A 27,796-nucleotide genomic window follows, 5' to 3' on the forward strand; every position below is an offset into this window, starting at 1 on the left:
CCTCAAAAACAAGTTAAGCGCTGCTTTCAGAGGGCTATTTCCTCATTTATTTATTATTATTCCAGAATATGTATATTTTCACTGAGTCTTTAATTACTTCTACAACTCTTCTTTCCTTTAGCCCAGAGCAACCTGTCATTTCTAATAGCCAATAGCTTCCCTCAAATACTTGGAAACAGGCTAAATAGCCTAAAAGAACTTTATTTGCCCTAGTACAAAATGTTGAAAAGACACTCTACTGGAAACTGAATGGAACTGTACAAATTTCTGTCCTGGAAATTAATGTTGTTTTTCCGTTTAATCACTGAAAGCATATTACTAAACATAAAAAATCATGGTTTATTTTTCTTTGCATTTTATTATCTATTTTAATGTTGACTTTTTAAAATATTTTACCTGAGGGACAAAATGTTCATTTAAACCCAAATATTTTAAGATTTATTTCTGGTGTCTTTTCATCAATTATTTATAATTTATAATCCAGATTTCCCAAAGGGGATTCAAAGAAATCCACAAAAAATTTCCTAGTCTTCACTTTATTCTCTCAACTAGAGATCATGTTCTAAAGCAATGAATCTCTATTTTAATACTAAAATTTAAACAGAAAAGAAGTCTCAAGATAGTCAATTATCAACTTTTGGGGAATACATTATTCTGCATATTAAGACAAAAATAGGATGTAAACCAGATGTTCCTAGATTATGAAATTTAGAAAAGAACATATTCAAAGTGAAGGTAACTTTTAGCATATGTATTTAAAGATATTGCAGTCACGCCCCACAATGTTGAAATGCTATATTTCTCATAGTTTGACTACATTCAGTGGAAATATTCATGTGTTTATATTATCAGGTTTTTAGTGAGTTCTATCGTTTTTGTAATTGCTATAGCTAGTATTAATAAATGTCTTCTTTTTATATGCTGAAATAAATTAATGGAGGAGGCAGACACTATGCAAAATGGCTGGGAATGAGGCCAAATCTTTTTACATACATCCAGGGACCAGTAATCTTCTAAATGGCACTTTAAGCTCTCTTGCCTAAATAATTACAAGTACAGCCACCATGTAATTTACTGAAATAATTATCCACTCTTCTAGTTCCCATCACCATCTCAAGTCCATAGCCACTTACCTTGTCTTTATTTTCAGAGCCAGAAGCCTCAGGCTTGGTTCTAATCACAAACGGGGTAGACAGTCGCAGCAGGACCCTTTCAAAGGTGGCATTAACCTTTGGAGATACGATCTCGAAGCAGTCCTCAAACTTGAGCACTTTGTGAGTGTCACATCGAAGCTGCTTCCTTAGACCTTCCCCCAACTGAAGGACTGACATGCTGGGGTCAAACATCAAGTGGAAAGGGAAGGCTCTACAGAAGGTGTTGATGCTAATTCTGAGGTCCGCAGGAACTTGGGAGGTTCCCTGTGGAAGGTTCTTCATGATATTAGTATTTTCACATTCTTTGATAAGGAAAGTAAGACAGCTACAATTGCCTGGGTTTGAAACATCAGAGCATAGTTTCTCATTTGCAACCTGTTCCACTTCCACATCCAGCCGATAGATCTTCTTTCCTGCAGCCTTAATCATCCCCAGCATTGCAAACCCCACAATATGGTGAGGGTGGAAGTAGTGGAGCATGAGAGTACCTTCAGGGAGCTCTTTGCATAGGAAAGATGGTGACTCCAGAGTGGCCTGTTTTCCAAAAGAAGTTCTAATGTGTTCCAACAAAGCATCAAAGCCGTTAAAAAAGTCCTGCAAAGTGCCACCTACAGCTCGAAGGACTCTCTCATTCTCATGAAAGCATATATTAAAGAACTCTTCACCAAATCTTTCTTGAATTTCCTCAAACTTCAAACCTAGAGGTAAATGGGAAGCAATTGTTAGTGAAGTCTAATATAAATAATTGAATTTATATCTTATTAAGTGCTTATCAAAAGAGTAACTACTGAATAAAGTAACAAAGGTTATTTCTCTTAGATCCACAAATTTCCACATAGGTTAATTCACTCATCTTGAATCAGAAAATATAAACTTCAGTTCATCTTCAGGATGCCTCTAAAATGTTAATGAACATGAACCTTTTTGTTTGTTTTTAAATAGACTACATATTTTTAGACCAGTTTTAGATTCACAGCAAAATTGAGCAGAAGGCACAGTTATTTCCCATATCTCTCTGCCCCCACACAAGCACAGCCTGCCCCATTATCATATCTCCCACCAGAGTGGTACATTTATTACAATCCATGAACCTACATGATGCATTATTATCATCCAAACTCCATGGTTTACATTAAGGCTCACTCTTAATATTGTATATTCTGTGGGCTTAAACAAATGTATAATGATATGTATACACTTATCATATCACCTAGAGCATTTTCACTGCCCTAAAAATCCTGTTTATCCCTTCCTTCCCCCTAACTCCCAGAGCATCAGCTTTTTAAATGTTGCTAATCTAGCTGTTCACCTTTCAATAGCCTTGCAGTAGTTATCATAAATAATATATTTTTCTTTTTCTTAATGATTTCCCCATTCTTCATAGAATATCCCAGTTGCCTACATATTATGTCCATATTACATCCATATTATCATCTTACTTCTTATCGAAATGCATGTATTAAGTGGAAAATATAAACCAGAAAAGAAATCTATGGCACATGAATGGGGATAGGCATCAAGCTATCTGGTGGAAACAAAAGGCTTACATTAGCAATCTCGGGGAAAGACATGCAGGTCAGCTAGATCTCAGGGAAAAGGAGAAAAAAACAAGAAAATAATAATGACAGAACTCTGGAATGATTTACATTCTTTCACCCACAAAAGTAAGGGCAGCCAGGCATGGAGGAGGAATCTGATGAGATAGAATTAAAGGTTATTGTTAAGTTTTCTCCATATATAATCACTCCCTGATGCCCTGGCAAAAGAGTTCCACCTTATAGTGCTGGATATTACAATGAAAAATAAATAAGTGTGCACAATGTATTCTATCGTAATAAGAAGCAGGATCACATGTGATCACAAGATCCCCCCTTGAGGATGATCTGAGGAAAAATGAGGGAATTTATGTGCCAAAGAGGACTATAACACATACAAAAGATTTTGGCCTGCATATTAAAGACAGCTTCTACCTAAACTCTATTGCTTCTCCTTTGACATTGGTTGAAATCGATACATGTAGTTTACATATTCATATTTTCTTGCCCCATTTCCATCATCTCATTTGAAGTCCTGCAAATCAGGCAGGACTGGGAAAAGAAGGTCACTTTGCTAGCGCCCCATTAGAGTGCAGAGCAATCTAGGCTGTCTACAGCTTAGCTGCTTTCCTACCTTTATCATTCCCTGAGTGTTCCTCCCAGCCAGAAGTGAGGCAAATGAACAGAGTGAATAATACTGTTTTTAAAATAGTCAAAGCACATCTAATATTCTTTAAGAGCTTACTATAGAGTCTAAAACTTCTGGTAGCCAAGAAGTCAGTTTGACAAAGAACTTCTTAAAATCAATGTGATAGGAAAATGAGTAGAAAACCTAAGTGAGAAACAGTCCCTTTATTAATAAGCATTTCATATTCATTTTGGTTTCATGGATTGGATGCTCAAGACTTGTTGAGAAAGTCACTTATTAAGATAAAAATATCACCACTCATGTCACATTGCCAGGTTACAAGACTGCTCTTCAACATGTGTTGCATTCACTAACAATAATGTCAGCCAGAATAGATAATAATAATACTTATCTGTCCAGTTCTCTAGTGTAGAAGAGAAAACAAGATAGACAATATTTACTGCCATTAGTCTCCTGTTCCGACTGCTCTGTTGAAACTGCTTTCATAAATACTTAAATCAATACATACTGTTTTGTCCTTATCTTACTTAACCTTGTTTGCTGTTTTTCCTTTAATTTGACACTATTAATCATCCCTTCCTCCTAAAACTCTCATCTCTTTTGGCTTATCAAACCATACTCTCCTGGTTTGATTACTCTGCATGAACATTAATTCTCACTTCCTTCACTAAAACTTCTTTCTATGCCAAATCCTTACATCACCATCACTATGTTATAACTAGAAAACTCTAAGATACAAGTTAAATTTATATACACATTCAATGGCAGTCCTTTGTTGTTATGAAATCTTCCAGTTATGAAATTCTTATTAAAAACTAAATACAGAATAAATAAAAATTCCTATAAACTGACCATATATGCTGAACTACAATATTCCGTGTGTCACTGAAAATATTCCATGGATTGCTTCTAAACTTTGAAGAACTGTGTTTTCAAAAGACTTCAGGTCCATGTGCATTGAAGAGAAAAAGAGAAGTTCTTCTAACTTGCATTTCTCATAACATTGAAAAGGTCCTCACAGTTATGGTGCACACAAATGTAAAGACAATACAGTGTAAGCTTATGTTCTGTGCCTAATGCCAGGATCCCAAAGAATCATCCAGAAAATAAGAAGTAAGTTCACCATAGGCAACAAACTAAAAACTACTCTATGCGCAGCAATCTATCAACTAGAAAGCCTGCTGCTTTATAAAGGACCTCTGTACTTTAAGGTACAATATTGTTAATTTTCAAATGATGATGCTAAGGAATACCAGATGCTAAAGTGACTGTTGTATTACTAAAAAAAAAATGAATTTTTTTGAATATTACATTAAAATATTATGAATGGCAATTCTATATAAACCCATAATATTCAATTAACTAATAAAGATTTTTATTCCCAGAACTGTTAAACTGCACAAGATCAGAAAAGAAAAAAGTTATTAGATTTGAAAATATTAAAACTAAGAAAAGATTACTTCAACTTTTACAAATATACTACAAGTCAATAGCCAAGACTTTGATTTTAAACTTTAATCTCAAAATTCAGAAAGCACAGACAAAGTAATTCAATTCAGACAACTGATGCAATTCTGACTCCCAAAGTTCCGCCTACGATTGACGCAAACCCCCTACTTACAGTAAATCATTTGAAACATATAGACAATGCTAATCTCCTCACATCACAAGATTCTATGACAGCTTGACATCTGGGTCTATAAGAATACATTTCCTCAAGTGGCAAAATTTATAACAAAGCTGCTCTTATTAATGGGTAAGTTAAGTTAGAATTTTTAACTACTGTTAATTCACCTCTTTAAAAAGGTGAATAGCATAAATGCTGGCATCCTTTAGCTGTAAATGAAATACGATCTGTTCCTTCATGATCTGGCCCTGTTGTCTCTCATCTGCTATCCCACCCCACCTCAGATGGCATTTCTCCAGGACAAGGACCTTGCCCTATTTATGTCTGCGTATCTATCACTGGCATAATGCCTGACACCTGGAGAATAAGCATTGTTTCATAGAAATTAAGCATTCATCTAAGTATTTGTTTGGTGAATATTACTAACTTTTTAAGGTTGCACTTGTGCCACATCTAAGGATATGAAAACAAAAAGACACATGACTTTCTCTCATGGGCCCCTACAAAACAGTAAATTACATTATGGTTGGGCTACAACAGGGGTACACAGGAGTACCCACGGAAGTAGAAGAAAAACAGTATCTGCCTCTCCTCGGAGAGACAATGTTTGAAGGGAGACTTAAATAAAAAAACAGGTTAGGCTGGGCACAGTGGGTCATGCCTGTAAACCTAGCACTTTGGGAGGCCAAAGCAGGCTGATTGCTTGAGTCCAGAAGTTCAAGACCCAGCCTGCCCAACATGGTGAAACCCCATATCTAGAAAAAAGTAAAAAAATTAGCAGGGCATGGTGGTACATGCCTGTAGTCCGTAGTCCCAGCTACTTGGGAGGCTGAGGTGGGAGAATCACTGGAGCCCAGGATGTTGAGGTCGCAGTGACCCGTGATCATGCCACTGCACTCCAGCCTGGGCAACAGAGTGAGACCCTGTCTCCAAAAAAAAAAAAAAGAAAAAAAAGCAGGTGGTCCCAGCCTAGGCAACATGCCTAAACCCTGTCTTTACTAAAAATACAAAAAAAGAGCCAGGCATAGTGGTGCAGGCCCGCAGTCCCAGCTACTCTGGAGGCTGAGGTGGGAGAATCACCTTAGCCCAAGCAAGTCTAGGCTGCAGTGAGCTGTGACTGCACCACTGTACTCCAGCCTGAGTGACAGAGTGAGACCTTGTACTGAAAATTACTGTAGAAGAGTGTAAATGTCAGGAAGCATTCACTGGGGAGCCATCTTTGGGAGGAGAAAGAAGATCACAAAAAATAACTGAACGGTACCAGGTTTAATATCTGAGTGGCGAAATAATCTGAACACCAAACCCCCATGACACAAGGTTACCTATATAACAAACCTGCACATGTACCCCTGAATTTAAAATAAAATTTTTTAATCTGTGAATTTATGTTTTAAAACATACATCAGAAATAAATTTTAACAATGAGAAATGTGGTATAATGAAGATGAAGCCAACCCCCATGTGAGTACTTTGAAACGAATTTTTTCACCTAATAACCACATCTAACAAGTGCAGTATCATAAACATACACTACAAAACTATCAGTGTTACTCCTTCCTTTCAAATCACAAAGCACATGTCCGTGTCTTTCTTATAAAATAGCAGATAGTCCCTTGTAGTATTTTTTCTGTGATCCTTCTATTTTCCATAAACATATTTAGAGGAACAAACTCTAAAAACACTATAATGTAGAATGAGAAAAAAGAAACCAATGGAAGAAGGACTATAACTAAATGAATTACAGAGAGAATTTCCCCTGAACCATGGAAAATCCTACATCTACAGATGGAAAAAGCATAAATTGCAACCAGGAATGATAAGAAACACAGACACACACACACCCCCCTAAGAATATCTGGTTGGATTCCTGAAAAAAAAAAAAAAAGAGACAGAGAGATAAAGAAGATCTTTTAAGTTGCAAGAGAAAACAGGTAATTAAAAAAAATTTACTTTTCATCTGCAACAATGAAAGCTAGATGATGAGAGAAAAATACAGGTAAGATACTGAGAGAACTGAAACCTAAAAGTTTATCACCCAGAAGAGTATCTGGCAAAGATTCAGAGATTCCATCACTCAGTGAAACACCTTAGAAAATGAAAAAAAAAAAAAAAACACATTAATCGAACAAGAAATCACTCAGAATGAAGAAGTAGAGGAATCTGGTTAAGAGAAGAAGGAAAAGTAGACACATTAGTGAGCAATGAACCCTACAACACACACATAGACACATGCTTTCTGATGTATGTGTACATACACATCATATACAAATGTGTACATACATACAAATGTCCACACATTTATACATATTAGACATGTATTATGGATAATGACCTATTACCTGGACAGTTGTAGTATGAACATTAATTTTAAATTACTGATACAGGCCGGGTGCGGTGGCTTACGCCTGTAATCCCAGCACTTTGGGAGGCCGAGGCAGGCGGATCACCTGAGGTCAGGAGTTCGAGACCAGCCTGACCAACATGGAGAAACCCCATCTCTACTAAAAATACAAAATTATCTGGGCATGGTGGCGCATGCCTATAATCCCAGCTACTTGGGAAAGCTGAGGCAGGAGAATCGCTTGAACCTGGGAGGCGGAGGTTGCAGTGAGCTGAGATCACACCACTGCACTCCAGCCTGGGCAACAAGAGCGAAACCCATCTCAAAAAACAAACAAACAAACAAAAAAGCTACTGATACATAGAAAAACTACCAAACTACCGCAAGGTAAATTTTGTTCATATTCTGAAACTAAACAATCTCAGCAAACCACAGGACTTGGATGGTGAGGAGAGGGGAGAAGGTAGAGAGGAGAAAAGTGAACCTATTCTAAAAGTTTCTTCTTCAGGGGATTTGGGGGGATAGGAATAATATAATCTTAGAAAGAAAATAATTGATATTTTGTTTTAAAATAATAAAAAACCCATGGGTCTAATTCTACTAAGAGAAAAAGGAAGATAATCAATAATGAAATGGGAAATTGGAGTAGAACTCTCCAAATACAAGGTCAAATATTATGTATATGTCAACATGATCAAAACAGCAAAAGACCAGAAACAAAAACAATGTAAAAGAAATATGATAAATCAAGAAAATCATATAGCTCACGGATTAAAGTAAATGTAAATGAATAAATCATCCCATTAAATGAGAAAATTCTCACAAGAATTGTACTTATAAAAGGTGATTAAAAAATAAAAGGTTGAAAATGAGTCAACAGGCAAAGAATTCAAAGAAACTGCAAGAAAAAAAGCAGCAATGGAGGGGCAATATTAATATCAACAAGGTAGAATAAGGGGAGAAGTGATAAACAGAATAAAAAGAGACAAAGTAAAACAAAATCACAATTTACAAAGAAGACCTAAGAGACATAAACCAAGCAACATTGTAGCTAAATATATAAAGCAAAAACAATTAGGAATTAATTGCTAATGAGTATGGGGTTTCTTTTTGGAGTGATGAAAATGTTCTAAAATTGATTGTAGTGATGGTTGCAAAACTGTGAATATATTAACAACCATCGAATTGTACACTTTTGTTAGGTAAATTGCATGGTATGTAAATCATATTTCAATAAAGCATTATATAGTTTCAAAATTATATATTTTCAAAATTAAGAATGAAAGAAGAGGCTGGGCACGGTGGCTCACACCTGTAATCCCAGCACTTTGGGAGGCCGAGGCGGGTGGATAATGAAGTCAGGAATTCGAGACCAGCCTGGCCAAGATGGTGAAACTCATCTCTACTAAAAAATACAAAAATTAGCTGGGCGCAGTGGCAGGTTCCTGTAATCCCAGCTACTCATGAGGCTGAGGCAAGAGAATCGCTTGAACCCGGGAGGCAGAGGTTGCAGTGAGCCAAGATCGCACCATTGCACTCCAGCCTGGGTGACAAAGCAAGACTCCATCTCACAAAAAAAAAAAAAAAAAAAAAAAGAATGAAAGAAGAAATCTATACAACTATAATTATAGTAGGAAACACTAATACATGTCTCTCAGTACCAAGCTATGTAACGAATAGATCAGCAAAATCATAGAGAAATTAAAATTATATACAACAGAACAATGAAGATAAAAGAAAACCTTGATAAAAATAAAATTTTAGTGAAAAACTTTAATGTGGCCTTTTGAGAAATCAAAAGATCAAAAATAAAAAGCAAAATCGGAGAAATTAAATAAATGTCAATAATAAAAACTAACAAAAAGGCAAAGTCAGAAAAATAAAATAGCAAAAGCAACAAACTCAAAACATTTGTATATGTACATATGTATGTATTATATGTATGTAAAATTACAAAAATTGCTCAAATACTTGATCATAAAAACCCCATAAAATATTTTAAAGATTTTACAGATCACATTTTTAATAATAAACAGAAATAACCAAAAGGTGGCATATATATTTGAGAGTTAAGCAATACATTCTCTTGGATTACAGGGAAAGTCAAAATTGGAATTATAACTTTTAGAAATCAATAAAAAGGAGCCTGCATCATACACAATTCTGAGGTACAACAAAACTATACTCAAGGAAAATGCCAGAAATGTTTTCAGCAACAAAAATAAATAAGTAAATAAAGAGCTTCCAAATTAAGAAAACTGTAATGAGCTTAAGAAAAAAACTATGGAGTAAGAATTAATAGATAAAAGCTGAAATTAAGAAAGAAAGTAACTAAATTGGAATAAGAATACATAGGCACATATTAAGACGAATTAGATAAATCAGAAAAGAAACATGCAACTTGCTGTGAACAAATGTGTAAATGGAATGGAAATGGGTAAGTATCTGGCAAAGTATAAATGACCAAAGTTGACCCAAGAAGAACCTGAGTTCTGGCTAGCAATTAGGAAAAAAACTAGATGACTGCAAAGTTTTTAAAATATTTTCCGGCCATAGAAAAAAATTAAAATCACTCAATTCTTTTTATTAATCCCAAATAACTTTATGTCAAAAGCTGATATAGTATACTAAGACCAATTTCTCTTATGAATATTTGCAAAAATAGTAGCAGATAGAATCTAGCGATTTATAAAAGAATAAATCATCATGACCAAGTAGGATTTATATCAGAAATGAAACGGTAGTTCAGCAGTGGAAAACATATCAGCATAAATTATTACATTCATAAAAGTAAACAAAATATGATCATATCAGTAGATTCTGAAAAGTGTGAGATTCAAGTCTTAATAAGCATTTTGAATAAAATAAGATATAAAGAAACTGTTCAAATATAATAAAAGGTCTTTTCCAAAAACCAGAAGCAGCTTATTCTAAATGGCAAAATACTAAAAACATTTTAACTAAAATCAGAAATTTGACAAGTATGCTTGCTATCATCGTTTTCAATATTATCTTGGAGGTTCTAGAAAATACTGTGAGATATGAAAATAAAATAACCAGTAAACACATTGCAAAAAAGCATAAAATTATGTCATTTTGCTGAAGTAAATCTGTGTATATGAGAAGTTTTAATATACCACAGAACAGTATTTCAATTCAAAGGGAAAAGAATGGTTTACTTAATAAATGGCACTAGCCATCTGGAAAACAATAAAATCAAATCCCATCTCATGCCTCAAACAAAATCAAATTCCAGATCAATTAAAATCTTACAATGCAAAAGATGAAGCAATAAATATTTTAGAAGATCTAGGGGACTGTATGTATGCCTTAACCAAAACAAGCAAACATATAAAAAAGATGTAAAAAGATGCTTGATTTTGTATGATATAAAGCTAAGCTAAAACTGTCAAAATAATTTAGAATATGATTTTTTTATTTTAATAAAATTACGATTGTGTGTGTGTGTTGTGTGTAAGTTCATAATGTATCTTCCCTGACATTCTGCTAGTCTCTCTATCCTAAATACCACTACTTTGTTTTAGGCCACCATGATCAGTAGTCTAGAATTATACATCTCATCATATTGTTTCTCTGGAAAGCCCTCCAATGACTGTTGCCTTCTGAATAAAGTCCAAAATCAGCAAGGCTTAGTCCAGCTTTTACTTACTGGCCCATCCTTCCCTCTCTCAATCCCCCATTTCACACCTCTATACCAGCCATTATGAACCACTTTTGAGTTTCCTGAACATGCTCAACAATCTCTCTCTCATTTACAGGCTTCTGTACATGGCTGGCTCTGTGTTTTGTTTTATTTTGTTTTTTAACTAGGATTCTGTTCTCCTACCTACCCCACTTAGCTAGTTCTCTGCTTCACTTATTTTGCATATCTTCACACCAAAATTCCTTCAGAATGCTTTCCTTGACACTCTGAGACTGAGATAGATGTCTCTACTTGTTAGGCTTCCAAAGCACCTTGTGATTACCCCCAGCCTAATATTTCCCACACAATAGCTGCTAATGTGTCCAATCCCTCAACCAGACTTAACCTCTTGAAGAAGAAAAAGGAAATGTCAACTAGGCCACCAAAAAAGAGTAGATAGATAGGGGAGGAAGGAAACCATTCCAGACTGAAGAAACATATATGCTAAGGTCCAGAAAGAGAAACTATGGAGTTTTAGAGAAACTAAATGAAGACCACTATAGTAACCCTAATCTTTGGTACCGTGCCTTGTTAATGAAAACAAATACATCTGGATGTGACTGATCATATGTCCAGGCATAATATATGTAGTGATAGCAATTCATATGTGTGCATACATGATTTTTCCATTGCTATATTTTGTACCCTTCAGTATTCACTGGCAGGCCTTTTATCACAAGCTTGGGCAAGTTATGCCAAATGACTAATTTAATAGGTGTGAATGCTTATTGTTTGACAAATTCTTGTTCCTTTGCCAACAAGGAGCCACAGGTGTTGAGTGCTAAGAAGGGGACAGGTTCAGGGAAGCACATGTCTAATCAGGCAGCCTTCTCAGGCCACTGTGCTATGCCTGCTATCAGATGCTGGCAACCTGGCAGGTGACAAAGGGCTCATCACATTCCCCAGCCTTCCTTCTTCAGCACCCTGGCATATTGCCAGAGAAGACACAAAGCCAGCAGCAGCCCAGCAGCAGCCCAGCAGCAGCGAGGTGCAGAGTCAAAGAATGAGCAGACATGAGCTAATTACAAAGAGGAGCTGCAGGAGCACCTGCTTCAGCTCTGTGCCCACACCTGGCCCCTTATTCTGGAATGCAATCTGCCACACTGAAAATAGGGCAGTGGCTCCCAAGCTTTGGAATCTCCCTGCAGATAAGTATTCTCATCACTTCTCACGCCTTTACTTTTTACCAGTCTCTTACCCGCTGGTGCAGAAGGTGGGGGAGGGGATTACTGTGACGTACATAGATTCTGGCTTTTGCTGATGATGACTAGCCCTGTTCAAATTGGCGGCCACAGAAGAGGCAGCAGGAAAGCATGATTTCCACATGGACAGATCCTCGGAGGGCTTACTCAGAGCTGTTAATCAATGCCAATGCCTCTTTTATGGTCACTTTTTAAAATTTCTTCTAAGAAAATGGGATACATGTGCAGAACGTGCAGGTTTGTTACATAGGTATGCGCGTGCCATGGTGGTTTGCTGCACCTATTGACCCATCCTCTAAGTTCCCTGCCCTCACCCCTCACCCTCCAACAGGCCATGGTGTGTGTTGTTCCCCTCTCTGTGACCATGTGTTCTCAATGTTCAACTCCCACTTATGAGTGAGAACATGCAGTGTTTGGTTTTCTGTTCCTGTGTTAGTTTGCTGAGAATGATGGCTTCCAGCTTCATCCATGTCCCTGCAAAGGACATGATCTCGCTCATTTTTATGGCTGCATTTTATTCCATGGTGTATATGTACCACATTTTCTTTATCCAGTCTATCATTGATGGACATTTGGGTTGGTTCCATATCTTTGTTATTGTAAACAGTGCTGCAATAAACATACATGTGCATGTGTCTTTATAGTAGAATGATTTATACTCCTTTGGGTATATACCCAGTAATGGGATTGCTGGGTCAAATGGTATTTCTGGTTCTAGATCCTTGAGGAATCGCCACACTGTCTTCCACAATGGTTGAACTAATTTACATTCCCACCAACAGTACAAAAGCATTCCTACTTCTCCACAGCCTCGCCAGCATCTACTATTCCCTGACTTTTTAATAATCACCATTCTGACTGGTGTGAGATGGTATCTCATTGTGCTTTTCATTTGCATTTCTCTGATGATCAGTGATGTTGAGCTTTTTTTCATGATTGTTGGCTATGTAAATATCTTCTTTTGAGAAGTGTGTGTTCACATCCTTTGCCCACTTTATGATGGGGTTGTTTGGTTTTGTTTTTGGAAACATGGTTAAGTTCCCGGTAAATTCTGGATATTAGCCCTTTGTCAGAAAATTTCAAAAATTTTCTCCCATTCTGTAGGTTGCCTGTTCACTCTGATGATAGTTTATTTTGCTGTGCAGAAGCTCTTTAGTTTAATTAGACCCCATTTGTCAATTTTGGATTTTGTCGCAATTGCTTTTGGTGTTTTTGTCATGAAGTCTTTGCCCATGCCAATGTCCTGAATGGTATTGCTTAGGTTTTCTTCCAGAGTTTTTATGGTTTGGGGTTTTACATTTAAGTCTTCAATCCATCTTGAGTTAATTTTTGTATAAGGTGTAAGAAAGGGGTCTAGTTTTACTTTTCTGCATATGGCTAGCCAGTTTTCCCAGTACCATTTACTAAATAGGAGATCCTTTCTCCATTGCTTGTTTTTTGTCGGGTTTGTCAAAGATCAGATGGTTGCAGATATGTGGTGTTATTTCTGAGGTCTCTGTACTGCTCCATTGGTCTATATGTCTGTTTTGGTACCAGTACCATGCTATTTTGGTTACTGTAGCCTCGTAGTATACTTTGAAGTCAGGTAGCATGAGGTCTCCAGCTTTGTTCTTTTTGCTTAGGATTGTCTTGACTATACAGGGTCTTCTTTGATTCCATATGAAATTTAAAATAATTTTTTCTAATTCTGTGAAGAATGTCAATGGTAGTTTGATGTGAATAGCATTGAATCTGTAAATTACTTTGGGCAGTATGGCTATTTTCACGATATTGATTCTTCCTATCCACGAGGATGGAATGTTTTTTCCATTTGTTTATGTCTTCTCTTATTTCCTTGAGCAGTGGTTTGTAGTTCTCCTTGAAGAGGTCTTCACATCCCTTGAAAGTTGTATTCCTAGGTATTTTATTCTCTTTGTAGCAATTGTGAATGGGAGTTCATTCATGATTTGGCTCTCTGCTTGCCTATTGTTGGTGTAAAGGAGTGACTGTGATTTTTGCACACTAATTTTGCATCCTGAGACTTTGCTGAAGTTGCTTATCAGTTCAAGAAGTTTGTGGGCTGAGATGATGAGGGTTTTTTTTTTTTTTTCTTTTTAAACAGAGTCTTGATCTATTGCCCAGGCTGGTACACTCTCAGCTCACTGAAACCTCCACCTCCTGGGTTCAAGTGATTTTCCTGCCTCAGCCTCCCAAGTATCTGGGACTACAGGTGTGCACTACCACATCTGGCTAATTTTTGTATTTTTAGTAGAGTCAGGGTTTCACCATGTTGGCCAGTCTGGTCTCGAACTCCTGACCTCAGGTGATCTGCCTACCTCAGCCTCCCAAAGTGCTGGGATTACAGGTATGAGTCACCGCACCCAGCCAGGGTTTTCTAAATATAAAATCATGTCATCTGCAAACAGAGACAACTTGACTTCCTCTCTTCTTGTTTGAATACCCTTTATTTCTTTCTCTTGCCTGATTGCCCTGGCCAGAACTTCTAATACTATGTTGAATAGGAGTGGTGAGAGAGGGCATCCTTGTCTTGTACCAGTTTTTAAAGGAATGCTTCTAGCTTTTGCCCATTCCATATGATATTGGCTGTGGGTTTGTCATAAATAGCTCTTATTTTGAGATATGTTCCATCAATACCTAGTTTATTGAGAGTTAACATGAAGCGATGTTCAATTTTATCAAAGGCCTTTTCTGAATCTGTTGAGATAATCATGTGCTTTTTGTCTTTGGTTCTATTTATCTGACGGATTATGTTTATGCATTTGCATATGTTGAACCAGCCTTGCATCCCAAGGATGAAGCCCACTTGCTCATGGTGGATAAGTTTTTTGATGTGCTGCTCATTCAGTTTGCCAGTATTTTATTGAAGATTTTTGCATCGATGTTCATCAGGGATATTGGCCTGAAGTTTTCTTTTTTGTGTGTCTCTTCCTAATTTTGGTATCAGGATGATGCTGGCTTCATAAAATGAGTTAGGGAAGACTCCCTCCTTTTCAATTGTTTAGAATAGTTTTAGAAAGAATGGTACCAGCTCCTCTTTATATTTCTGGTAGAATTCAGCTGTGAATCCATCTGGTCCTTGCTTTTTTTTTTTGGTTGGTAGGCTATTAATTACTGCCTCAATTTTAGAGCTTGTTATTGGTCTATTCAGGGATTCAACTTCTTCCTGGTTTAGTCTTGGTAGGGTGTATGTGTCCAGGAATTTATCCATTTCTTCTAGATTTTCTAGTTTATTTGCGTAAAGGTGTTTATAGTATTCTCTGATGGTAGTTTGTATTTCTGTGGGGTCAGTGGTGATATCCCATTTATCATTTTTTATTGTGTCTACTTGATTCTTCTCTTATTAGTCTAGCTATTGGTCTATTTTGTTAATTTTTTCCAAAAATCAGCTCCTGGATTCATTGATTTTTGGAGGTTTTTCATGTCTCTATCTCCTTCAATTCTTCTCTGATCTTAGTTGTCTCTTGTCTTCTGCTACCTTTTGGATTAGTTTGTTCTTGCCTCTCTAGCTCTTTTAATTGTGATGTTAGGGTGTCAATTTGAGATCTTTCTAGCTTTCTGATGTGGGCATTTAATGCTATAGATTTCCATCTTAACACTGTTTTAGCTATGTTCCAGAGATTCTGGTATGTTGTCTCTTTGTCATTGGTTTCAAAAAACTTTTTGATTTCTGCTTTAATTTCATTATTTACCTGGGAGTCATTCAGGAACAAGTTGTTCAATTTCCATGAAATTGTGTCGTTTTGAGTGAGTTTCTTAATCCTGAGTTCTAATTTGATTGCACTGTGGTCCAAGAAACTGTTACGATTTCAGTTCTTTTGCATTTGCTGAGGAGTATTTTATTTCAAAATATGTGTTCAATTTCAGGGTAAGTGCCATGTGGCATGGGAGAAGGACGTATATTCTGTTGGTCTGGGGTAGAGAGTTCTGTAAATGTCTACTAGGTCCACTTGATCCAGAGCTGAGTTCAACTCCTAAATATCCTTTTTAATTTTTTCTCTCATTGATCTAATACTGACAGTGGGGTGTTAAAGTCTTCCACTATTATTGTGTGGGAGTTTAAGTCTCTTTGCAGGTCTCTAAGAACTAGTTTTATGAATCTGGGTGTTTCTGTATTGGGTACATATATATTTAGAATAGTTAGCTCTTCTTGTTGAATTCTTCCCCTTACCATTGTATAATACCCTTGTCTTTTTGTATTTTTGTTGGTTTAAAGTCTGTTTTGTCAGGGACTAGGATTGCAACCCCTGCTTTCTTGTTTTTTTCTTTCCATTTGCTTGGTAAATTTTCCTCCATCCCTTTATTTTGAGGCTGTGTGTGTCTTTGCATTTAAGATGGGTCTCCTGAATACAGCACACAGATGGGTCTTGACTCCTTATCCAATTTGCCAGTCTGTGTCTTTTTTTTTTTTTTTTTTTTTTTTTTGAGACAGAGTTTTGCTCTTGTTGCCCAGGCTGGAGTGCAATGGCATGATCTCGGCTCACCGCAACCTCCCAGGTTCAAGCAATTCTCCTACCTCAGCCTCTCAAGTAGCTGGGATTACAGGCATGTGCCACCATGCCCAACTAATTTTGTATTTTTAGTAGAGATGGGGTTTCTACTTGTTGGTCAGGCTGGTCTTGAACTCCCAACCTCAGGTGATCCACCCATCTCAGCCTCCCAAAGTGTTGGGATTACAGGTGTTAGCCACCATGCCCGGCCCAGTCTGTGTCTTTTAAGTGGGGCATTTAGCCCATTTACATTAGTATTGTTATGTGTGAATTTGATTCTGTCAACATGATGCTATTTGGTTATTTTGCATAATAGTTGATGCAGTTTCTTCATGGTGTCATGGGTCTTTATATTTTGCTGTGTTTTTGCAGTACCTGGTACTGGTTTTTCCTTTCCATATTTAGTGCTTCTTTTAGGAGCTCTTGCAGGGCAGGACTGGTGGTAATGAAATCCCTCAGCATTTGCTTGTCTGGAAATGATTTCATTTCTCCTTTGCTTATGAAGCTCAGTTTGGCTGGATGTGAAATTCTGGGTTGAAAATTATTTAAGAATATTAAATATTGGCCCCCAATCTTTTCTGGCTTGTAGAGTTTCTGCTGAGAGGTCCACTGTTAGTCTGATGGACTTCCCTTTGTAGGTGACCTGGCCTTTCTCTCTGGCTACCTTTAACAGTTTTTCCTTTTTTTGACCTTGGAGAAACTGATAATTATGTGTCTTGGGGTTGATCTTCTTATAGAGTATCTTAATGATGTTCTCTGTATTTCCTGAATTTTCATGTTGGCCTGTCTTGCTAGGTTGGGGAAGTTCTCCTGGATAATATTCTGAAGTGTGTTTTCCAGCTTGTTTCCATTCTCTCCATCTCCTTCTGGTACTCCAATCAATCGCAGATTCTGTCCTTTTATCAAGTCCCATATTTCTTGGAGACTTTGATCATTCTTTTTTCTCTATTCTTGTCTGCATGTCTTATTTCAGTAAGGTAGTTTTCAAACTCTGATAGCCTTTCTTCTGCTTGATCAATTTGGCTGTTGATACTTGTGTATGCTTCGTGAAGTTCTCATGCTGTGTTTTTCAGCTCCATCAGGTCATTTATGTTTCTCTCTAAACTGGGTATTCTAGTTAGCAATTCCTTTTATCAAGTTTCTTAGCTTCTTTGCATTGGGTTAGAACAAGCTCCTTTAGCTCATCATAGTTTTTTATTATCCATCTTCTGAAGCCTACTTCTGTCAATCCGTCCATCTGATCCTCCCTCCAGTTCTGTGCCCTTGACATTGTAATCATTTGGAGATGAAGCACTCTGGCCTTTTGGGTTTACAGCATTTTTTCATTGATTCTTTCTTACCTTCCTCAATTTGTCTACTTTCGGTCTTTGAGCCTGCTGATCCTTGGATAGGGTTTTTTGTGGAGGCCTTTTTGTTGTTGTTGTTGTTGTTGTTGTTGTTGTTGTTGATGCTGTTGTCACTTTCTGCTTGTTTTTCTTTCAATAATTGGTCCCTCTTCTGTAGGACTGCTGCAGTTTGCTAGGGGTTCACTTCAGGTCGTATTCACGTGATTCACTCCAGTTCCTGGAGATGTCATTCAAGGAGTCTGGAGAGCAGTAAAGATGGGTGCCTGCTCCTTCTTCTGGGACCTCTGACCTCGACAGGCACCAACCTGATGCCAGTAGGATGACTCCTGTATAGGGCGTCTGACAACCCCTGTTGGAGGGTCTCACCCAATCGGGTGGCACAGGGAGCAGGACCCATTTAATGAAGCACTTTGTCCTTTGGTGGAGAGGGTATGTTTCACTAGGGGGAAACCCACTCATCTGAGCTGCCTGGATTTCTCAGAACTACCAGGAGGAGACAGCAAGTCTGCTGGTCCCCAGAGACTGTGGCCATCCCTCTCCCTAGGGACTCAGGCCCAGGGAGATCTGAATTCTGTCCCCGAGCCTCTAGCTGGAGTTATTGGAGATCCTGCAGGGAAGCCCCGCCCACTGAGGAATGATGGGTTGGGATTAGGCCTGAAGAGGCACTCTAGCCGCAGACTGCCACAGAGGGTGTGTTGGGCTGTGGGGACAAGTCTTGGGAGCAAGTCGCCCAGCCTCCCTGGCTCTAGCTCTAGCAGGGGAAAGTATAGCCTGGAGCTATAGAAATGGGTGCGCTCACCCTGCCCAGGGAGCTTAGTGTGTTAGGCAGTTGCAAGTCCCAGTGCTGACTCTTGCCCCTCCCCCCAGGAGCTCAAATGGCTTAGACAGCAGGCAGCCACAGCTGGTGCTGGTTGCCTCTTCTTCCCCCCTCCCCCCCAGCAACTCCCACTTCCTGAGTTCCATAGGCTTAAGCAGACTCCAGCTGAGAGGCTATAAGAATCTGCATGTTCCAAGGCTGGGACGCTAGGCCCTGGTGGCGTGGGTTCACGAGTGGGATCTTCCAATCCATGGGTGGCAGGGTTCTGTGGAAAAAGCAGTTTCCCTAGCGCACTCACTCACCACCGCCTCCTTTGGCTTGGGGAAGGGGCTTCCCCTTCCCCGTGTGGCTCTCAGATGGGCCGTCTCACTACACTGCTCTTCCTTCTCTCTGTGGTCAGGCCAGCCTTCTTGTCAATTTTGACGAGAGAACCTGAATACCTTGGTTGCTGATGAAGGATTCACATGCTTAGATTTTTTTTCCAGTGGGAGCCTCTGAACACGCAGCTTCCAGTCGGCCATCTTGGCCCCGCCTCCAAAAAAAAATGGTCACTTTTTTTTTAAATCACTAAATTGTGATTCACCCTCCTCAACTGCTCCAACCAAGTGTTGGGAGCTATGCTGCAGTCCAGTCTGAGCAAAGGGACAAACTTTTTTTTTTTTTTTTCCAGAAAAAAAAAGGTGTTGTGGTAAAGAAATGAAATTGATGGAAATCTGAAATTTTTTTCAATTTTCCTATTGAATTAGGTAATAAATACTTAGCCAAAGGTCTAAAATGTATTTCATTAGACAAATAGCATTAGATGTTAAGAGTGACAGAAATTAGTATGTTATTGTGTTTCTATGCTGTAGCTATTACAGTAGCATCACAGCATTTTTACAGCATTCACAAGCAATACTAATACTTCTATACTTCTGGAAGATGAAATCTTATGATTACGTATATATTTGTTTAAAGCAGAATTTGTGAATACACCATTTAGTATAACATTGATTCATGAAGCCATCAAGTACATGAGAACTTGACTGATAACCAGTCCAATCTCTCTCAAAACACAGCAGATCTCATAGACAGTCATCTTTCCTCTACTTAAACAGCACCCTGATGAGCAGCTCAGGAAGCTTGCTCTTCCAAAACTGAATATCTCCAGTAATTACAAAATTCCTTCCTTCTTGCATGTGGGGCAAAATCTATTCCTATAATTTTAGTCCACTAGTTCTAATATACCCTCATATACTAGGTGGTGATTTGAACAAATCTCCTCTTCTCACAGAAGTCCTTTAAAGTATCTGAAAATAGTTCTCATGTTCTCCTGTCTTCTCATCTTGTATTTTTCAAAGAAGTAATTCCAAGTGCATTAAAGGCAGCTTTAAAGAACTGTTTAATATAAAAAAAAAGGGTACACTAGGAAACACACACACAGTATGTATGATTTGGAAGGATACTATGAGTTATGCTTTGGAAGGAAATAAGAAAGCAGTTGAGAAATAGGAAGTCTATTTCAGATAAGGGGAGCTAACATGAGAAGCTTTTATGCCAGGATTACAGTCTTTTGTGTATATGTGCTCTAACCTGGGAAAATAGATGTTCAGGTTTATTCTTCTTCACTAGCATATATACCTCAAACTGTTTTTCTAGTATTGTATTTATTTGCCTTGTGTCGTTCACATTTTTCATGCCCAATTCCATTTTGATCATGAATATATAAAATGTTAAGCTGAAAAAGGAAGAAATGTAGAGCCGTGAAAATGAGTATCAGTGGTGCATGTACTTACTGAACTCATAAGCACTGCTTCTTTAGCATCGTGGGTGAGGCAACCCTAGGAAAGATTAAAAGCATGCCAAGCGGAGCAACTATTCATATTCGTTACAGTCTCAAAGTAGATCTCACAGAACACTGAGCTATGTTTGTCATTATGTCATTATCCCACTCTAACATATTCCACAAATAAAACACAAGGGAAAGGCTGAGACCTGAAAGAATTTTTTTAATGGTCATCTTTTAAAATTGAGTGAGGAGGGGAAAATATATACATGAATTCTTTCATTATTTTAGAGGAAACTATCATCTGTTTGGTTTCATTGTTTATTTGGTGAAAGGATTATGCTCTCATGGATTCTCTTTCTTTTGTAACACAGCCATGTTCATTTTTTCAGTGTCCCCTCCAGTTTTTGTGCATACTCACACATATTTTATGTACTCGGATTCATAATGTTCATGATGTGCCCAAACACTTTATGTTTAAAGTTTTCTTTTTTGTATAATCTGTCATCTCTAACAGATACTGGGAGTGTTTGTAGTTGTCAGCTCTCAACTGAGTCTGACTCTAGGCATTGCCTTCAGCTGAAGAGAGCTGCCGGCTCAAGATCCACCTGCCTCCGCAGGGGAAGCTGCTTTCAAAGATAGTTCATTTGGAAAGTGGGGAGTCATAACAAAAAGATACCTCCTTCTTGCCCCAGTCAGGGGCAATTCTGAAGAGATCAGCTGAGACCTCTGTTGTGATGGCTTCTGCAAGAGCAATTCAATTTTTCCCTCTGCCCCATCTACTTTCTTTACATTCTCACAGGGAAACAGTCTGGTAAAACTCCTCAGCTGCAAACATGTACTTACTACCTTTCATGAGAATGACCCAAAAGGCAGAGCTGAGAACCACAAAGGATCATTCTCAGGCCTTGAAACCTAATGAAGTTTGCCTGGTGGGATCACTGATCCTGAGCACACTGCCCAGGAGCCTGTCTGAGTGCAAATCTCCATGTTGGAGTCTGTTTCCTGGGGAACTAGAGCTACAGCAACATCGCAAACATTTTCCCATGCTGTAGCATAATCTTTCCACATAGTTCTCACTTAAGTGGCTGCTTAAAATTCTTCTAAGCAGAGCTATCATATTTTAACTGACTCTTTCCTTATAGTTGGACTGTTGGTTGTTGCCAATATTTTGTCTTTTTATACGAGCATTCAATAAACAGCACTAAGCTGTTATTTCATGTTTTTTCTTGTTTTGAATTTTTTTTTTAAATCTCAGGTATGGGCAATTACTAAGATAAAGATATGAAGGATTTCAGTCTATTGTTCTTAAGAATTTATATAGTACTATAAGCCATAAGTCCAAGTGTAAGATATATTACCAGGAACACTAAGGAATTAGAACAGATTATTTTCTGTATTGTTGTGTTTTTGATCCAAGACTCAGCACAGGATGCCTGAGAAGCCCAAAATAAAAGGAGAACAGAGTAGTCTGCTATTAATTTGTGCAGCACTCTACTGTACTTGGCTGAGTAAATCAGTACCTACACAATGCCAGCATCTAGAGAGCAATAAATATTTGTTGAATAGATATTTGAATGAATAAATGCATATTCAGGTTCCTTTACATTTTAATTTAAATTCAAGAGGGCTCATTAATGGGGAAATGTAGATAATATAGAAAATACGGACTGGATACTGATAAGCCTTTGGTTTTAAGTTCTTAAATCATCACCATTCCAAAGCAAAAATGATGGTGGTAACAGCGGTAGTGCACGTGAGTATGTTAAATCCTCTTTTCTACAGAAGCTAGCACAGAAGGGACTAAAAAGAAGAGTTAAGGAAGAACAAAGTAACAGCCAAAACAAGCACCAAGTCAACTAGATAACAACAGACCAATTTTCTAATTATCTCACCAGGACACATACCACAATTTCATGGAAAGGAGTGCCAGAGATTAGACGATATTAGTGAAAATCCAAACCTTTAAATTTGGGGAACAGTGAGGAAGGATGCTAAGTGGAACAAAATGTATCTAGTGAGATGCACTGGCATATCCTGCAGACACAGCATAAGAACCATTCCCTGTGCTCATTTTTTATAATGCACCAACAAGAATCGCATCTCAGATCAGACTAGTCTCTTCAATGCATTGTGAGCACACCTTGCTCATTCCAACTTGTGTCCTGCCACTCACCCTCCTGAAATGCCCAAAGGAGAGCAGCCCCCACTGCAGAGTCATAAACAAACAAAGGCACTCCACTTCTTAGAGAACGAAGGGAAGAAAAATATGTGACATAGGAATGTTAAAAACACAAGCAGAAGCAGGAAGAAAACAGCACCAGAGACTTAGTTTATTCTTATAAATAGCTTAATAGGTAGACTTAGGGCTGCCTGAGCTAAAAGAGATATAAAACAAAAATGTCTGAATGTGGAACTTTTATTTTTTCCCATAAACTTTTAAGATTCCCTCAACACTATTTAATTCCTAAGGAAAACAGAAGGTTATATGAGAGATCTTTCTCAATATTTGAAAGCAAACAAAAATGCATTATCCAAAAGGTCAACCGAATCTAGTACTTGGCAGGAAAAAGATATTACAAAGCTATAAGATCTTGAATTCACACATGATGAAAGATGCCACATTCTTTTCAAAATGCTTCTTAAGTGTGCTTCAAAAAAGAGTCACAATTAAAGAAGCAAGCTGGCTTTTCTCTTCTCAGCGCATTCCTAGCCTTGCCAGTATATTATTGCTATTTCCTTTCTAGCTTGCAGAAGAATGTCAAAGGTCTACATAGTTTGTTTTTTTTCTATCCCACTAACAGTGAATCAGTTGGCTTGGTGCCCTAGAAGTCAAATAGATATTTGAGAAATTTTTCAGCCTTGTGACTATGGTAACCTTGTTCTAAGTAGAAATCTCCCAATGTAGGCAATCTTCATTTTAAACAACTGGACTATAGACTTCAATTCTGCTGTCTGTAGAGCTGACTACTAACATCCTTGTTTCACTACTCAGAACTATCCAAACAAAGACTTAGACAAATAAGAATAAAGTTAAGTCCAATAAAGTTCCTATGTGGAGATACCAAGATTTACTCCATCCCACAAATCCCTCCTATTTTCCCAACATTTATACTAAGGTGAGAGCAGGAACAATGGTCAGTGAATACCACTGTTACTTGAATTTTTGCCTCCTATTAACAGGACTACATTCATTCTATTATTTAGTTTAAAATTTTGTTCCCAAAGGATCAGGACTATGAGGTCCATGACAGCATGAAAATGTGTATATGGGGCTGGGTGTGGTGGCTCACGCCTGTAATCCCAGCACTTTGGGAGGCCAAGGCAGGTGGATCATGAGGTCAGGAGATCGAGACCATCCTGGCTAACATGGTGAAACCCCATCTCCACTTAAAAAAAAAAAAACACAAATATTTTTGTGGTAGCATGTGCCTGTAGTCCCACCTACTTGGGAGGCTGAGGCAAGAGAATCGCTTAAACCCGGGAGGCAGAGGTTGCAGTGAGCTGAGATCATGCCACAGCACTCCAGCCTGGGCAACAGAGCAAGACTCCATCTCAAAAAAAAAAAAAAAAAAAAAACTAGAAATGAAAGTCTGTATATGAGTGTGTGCAGGAATTGTGGGAGTAGGTGGGGGGAGTTAAATCACATAGACAGAAGACCTGATTATGTCCTGCATATGTTTGCTTAAAATTTTTAATTTCAAATAAATTTGAAATGTGAGAATAATTTACATAAGCCTCAGTATTTTTATGCAACAATTAAAGTTTTAAGGAATTATATATATTTATATATATATAAAATATATATACACATATATGTATAATCTGAAATGAACACCATTTTTGAAACTGATCTTTTGTCTATTCCAACAAAAAGGGAAATGAATATCCATCATGTGCTTATGCTCTGACCTGTTATTAATTTAAAAATATAGGCAGTGGTAATAATTTTGACCATGTACAGCTATATTATCTTCTAAACAGTTGACTTTACACGCCTATTAGTTCAGTAAACACTAAACACCAACTTAGTGTGATGTCCTGCTTTAAGTGAAGATCCTGTGTAACTAATTCTACACAATGCTATATGGAGATACAGAATGTACTACTACTAAATATAGAAATACTTTGATAGCACATTGCAATATTATCTAATGACTGATGACAGGCCACGAAAAATGATGCATACTGGCTATTTAAAATGTCAGGGAAGCAATAAAAAAATCAGAGTCTACAGGGGAGAATATGTCAATGATTGATGAGGCTTCTGAATTCAAGGAAAGTATTTGGGAAGTCCAAAATTATCATAATAGTAAAGGGATGACAAGAAGAAAGCTACATGTCCGTGTATAGATGTCACTCAATATAGTACCATGAAAATGGTACCTTAAGCAATAGAAGTAGTCAGCAGTTTTATTTTTACTTTTATTCTTTGAAAATGTGATTTTATTCTTGAGCAATATTTTTCTGTGTAGAAGAAAGAAATGAAATGTTCTGGAACATACAGGAACCAATCACCTATTCTGGTATCAATTGCCCTGCAATAGGAGATAAACAGAGTGGGACTACGTTCAGACACTATTCCAATTTCATCCTTAATCTCCATATCACCAAATCACGTTATAAGGGAGACAGAAAACAAAACTTAAGGAAAATAAACTCCACAGATAGACTCCAATCTGGACACTAATTATATAGAATTTGATGCATTCATAGGTGATACTAGGAATTTTATACCAGCATAAAAATACGCTGCAAACTCTTAAACTCACTTATGTTTGTTATTTTAGTTAGTTTTGTGGTGATGTCCGTTTGTTTTTAATTGGGGATACAACCCAATAAGAACAAAGTTCCTTTGGACTTATAATCTATTTTAACTTTATTCAATCATTTTTGGAAATGTTTATTTTGATATAAGTTTAAACTTAGAGAAAAGTTGCAAGAATAGTATAAAAATTCTCATATTCATCTCGTTTCACCATTTGTGAACAATTTGTGCCATTTGCTTTCTTGTTCTCTCTCATTCCCCCTTCTCTTTTGCTACACACACACATACACGCATACACACACACACCCACACACACCATTTGAGAGTAGGTAGCAGACATTATGCCCCTTCATCCCTAATACTTCCTTGTATAAAAATGTACACTTTGACACAATACTATCTTCTAACCCACAATCTATATTCAAATTTTGCTCATTGTCCCAATGATATACCTTATAGTTGTATTATTTCCTAGTCCGGGATCCAGTACAGGATCATGCTTTGCATTTGTTTTTCTTGTGTCTTTAGTTTCCTTTCTTCAAGAATACTCCTCAGTCTTTATTTGTCTTTCAAACAATAATCCTTGGATAGCTACCCCTCCAGGGCCTCTGGCCTTCCTGCTGTGGTTACAAAGAGTTAAATAGGCCCCAAAGAGTTAAATGTAGGTACCTGACCACTAGGTACCTACATTCAAGTCAAAGAGAAAGACATGTAAACAATTAGGAAGCACATCATGAAGTGTGCATTAATAGAAGTATAAGCTGGGTTCCTCCTATTTTTATCAGCTCAAAACCCTTGCTCTCTAGATCTGTTTTTCTATCTCTCATTTGGAGTCAGAAAAATACTTTCATACCCAGAATAAATATTGTCAGTGCTCACTCTGGCAGCACAGACACAGAATAATCATTGGCAAAAGGTATTTATAAAATATTTTTGGCCAGGTGAGGTGCCTCATGCCTGTAATCCCAGCACTTTGGGAGGCCAAGGCGGGCGGATCACGAGGTCAGGAGATCGAGACCATCCCGGCTAACGCGGTGAAACCCCATCTCTACTAAAAATACGAAAAAATTAGCCGGGCGTGGTGGCAGGCACCTGTAGTCCCAGCTACTCGGGAGGCTGAGGTAGGAGAATGGCATGAACCCGGGAGGCAGAGCTTGCAGTGAGCCGAGATTGCGCCACTGCACTCTAGCCTGGGCGACAGAGCAAGACTCCATCTCAAAAAAGAAAAAAATATATTTTTTAATTCAGGGAGTTGGCCAAAATAACATACAGTACCATGTAGCAGTATATACTAATACATAAACACAGGGTGTTGTTTTTTTTTAGGAAACAGAGGTGGTTCTTTTAATGGAAGATGTGTCACAATTACCACTTATTTTTGGAAACAGAGAAAAATGCAACATGGTAAAAAGAGCGGTACTCCTTTCCTGTAGTTTAAAAAGCTATATTCAAATATAGCTGCAAGCATTTGTTGGCTAAGCGATTTGGAGTAAAGTACTTACACTCTGGGTCTAATTCCTTCATCTGTAAAATGGAAATAATAATACCTAATTATAGACTTTAGCAAGGTACAAAATAGTATACATGAAAAATCCTTATAAATAGTAAAGCATATATAATTTATACATGTGTATACATACATATGTATACATGTATATGTATGTACTTATGTATATAGGCATATATGTGTATGTGTGTGTATATGGAGAAAAAGAAAACAACAGCAAGAGAAAGCTTAAGTATGCATTTGATGTGTGGATTTTACTTCCACTTCTCTTGGTATGGCTCTCTTCTAGTGGTCACACTCAAGCAGCTTTGCATTCTGTCCACTGAGTAGAGAAGTTTTATACCTCCTGCCATGTGGCCTTCCCATTAGCTTCTATGCTGACAGAGCCAGGACAGCAGAGACGACATCAGCCTTACTCACTCTCAAATCTTCATGGCCAGCACAGGCCTGGCACATGGAGGTATTCAAAACACACTGGTGGGATGATGAACACCACTCGGGACTTTGTCTAGCCCAAAATACAATGCTACAGCCTCACTGTCTCCTTTCATTCATCTTAAATAAATCCAGAGTAGCAAATGCTACTCAGACATCAGTGGAGAAACCAGAATTTTCATTAACCTCAACCTCCTCCATATGAAAGTGAAGGTTAAAAAAAAAAAAAAGTTCATTTCTGGAGCTCTAAATCCAGAAATATCAGTGAAACAGCACAAATACTACAGTCATATAGAAATCCTATGAGTTGCTTAAATGGATTTAAGAATATTATCGTTAACATATTATTTAAGCCCTTCACACTCTTTTACATTCCACTGGCTTATTTTTCTTTTCTTTTCTTTTCTTTTTTGTTTTTTTGAGACAGAGTCTCACTCTGTTGCCAAGGCTGGAGTGCAGT

General features: G+C 37.7%; 1 protein-coding gene across 1 annotated transcript in view; it reads right to left on the bottom strand.

The window, feature by feature from the left end:
- The window catches only part of GUCY1A2 (guanylate cyclase 1 soluble subunit alpha 2), a 344,865-nt gene that overhangs the window by 264,621 nt on the left and 52,448 nt on the right, over positions 1–27,796 (bottom strand). Inside the window, exon 4 of the mRNA XM_034933619.4 lies at positions 1,134–1,852. Within this exon, the coding sequence (XP_034789510.3) occupies positions 1,134–1,852 (719 nt within the window). The remainder of the gene's footprint in view (positions 1–1,133; positions 1,853–27,796) is intronic.

Source organism: Pan paniscus, chromosome 9, assembly GCF_029289425.2.
Source record: "Pan paniscus chromosome 9, NHGRI_mPanPan1-v2.0_pri, whole genome shotgun sequence".
Lineage (NCBI taxonomy): Eukaryota > Metazoa > Chordata > Mammalia > Primates > Hominidae > Pan > Pan paniscus.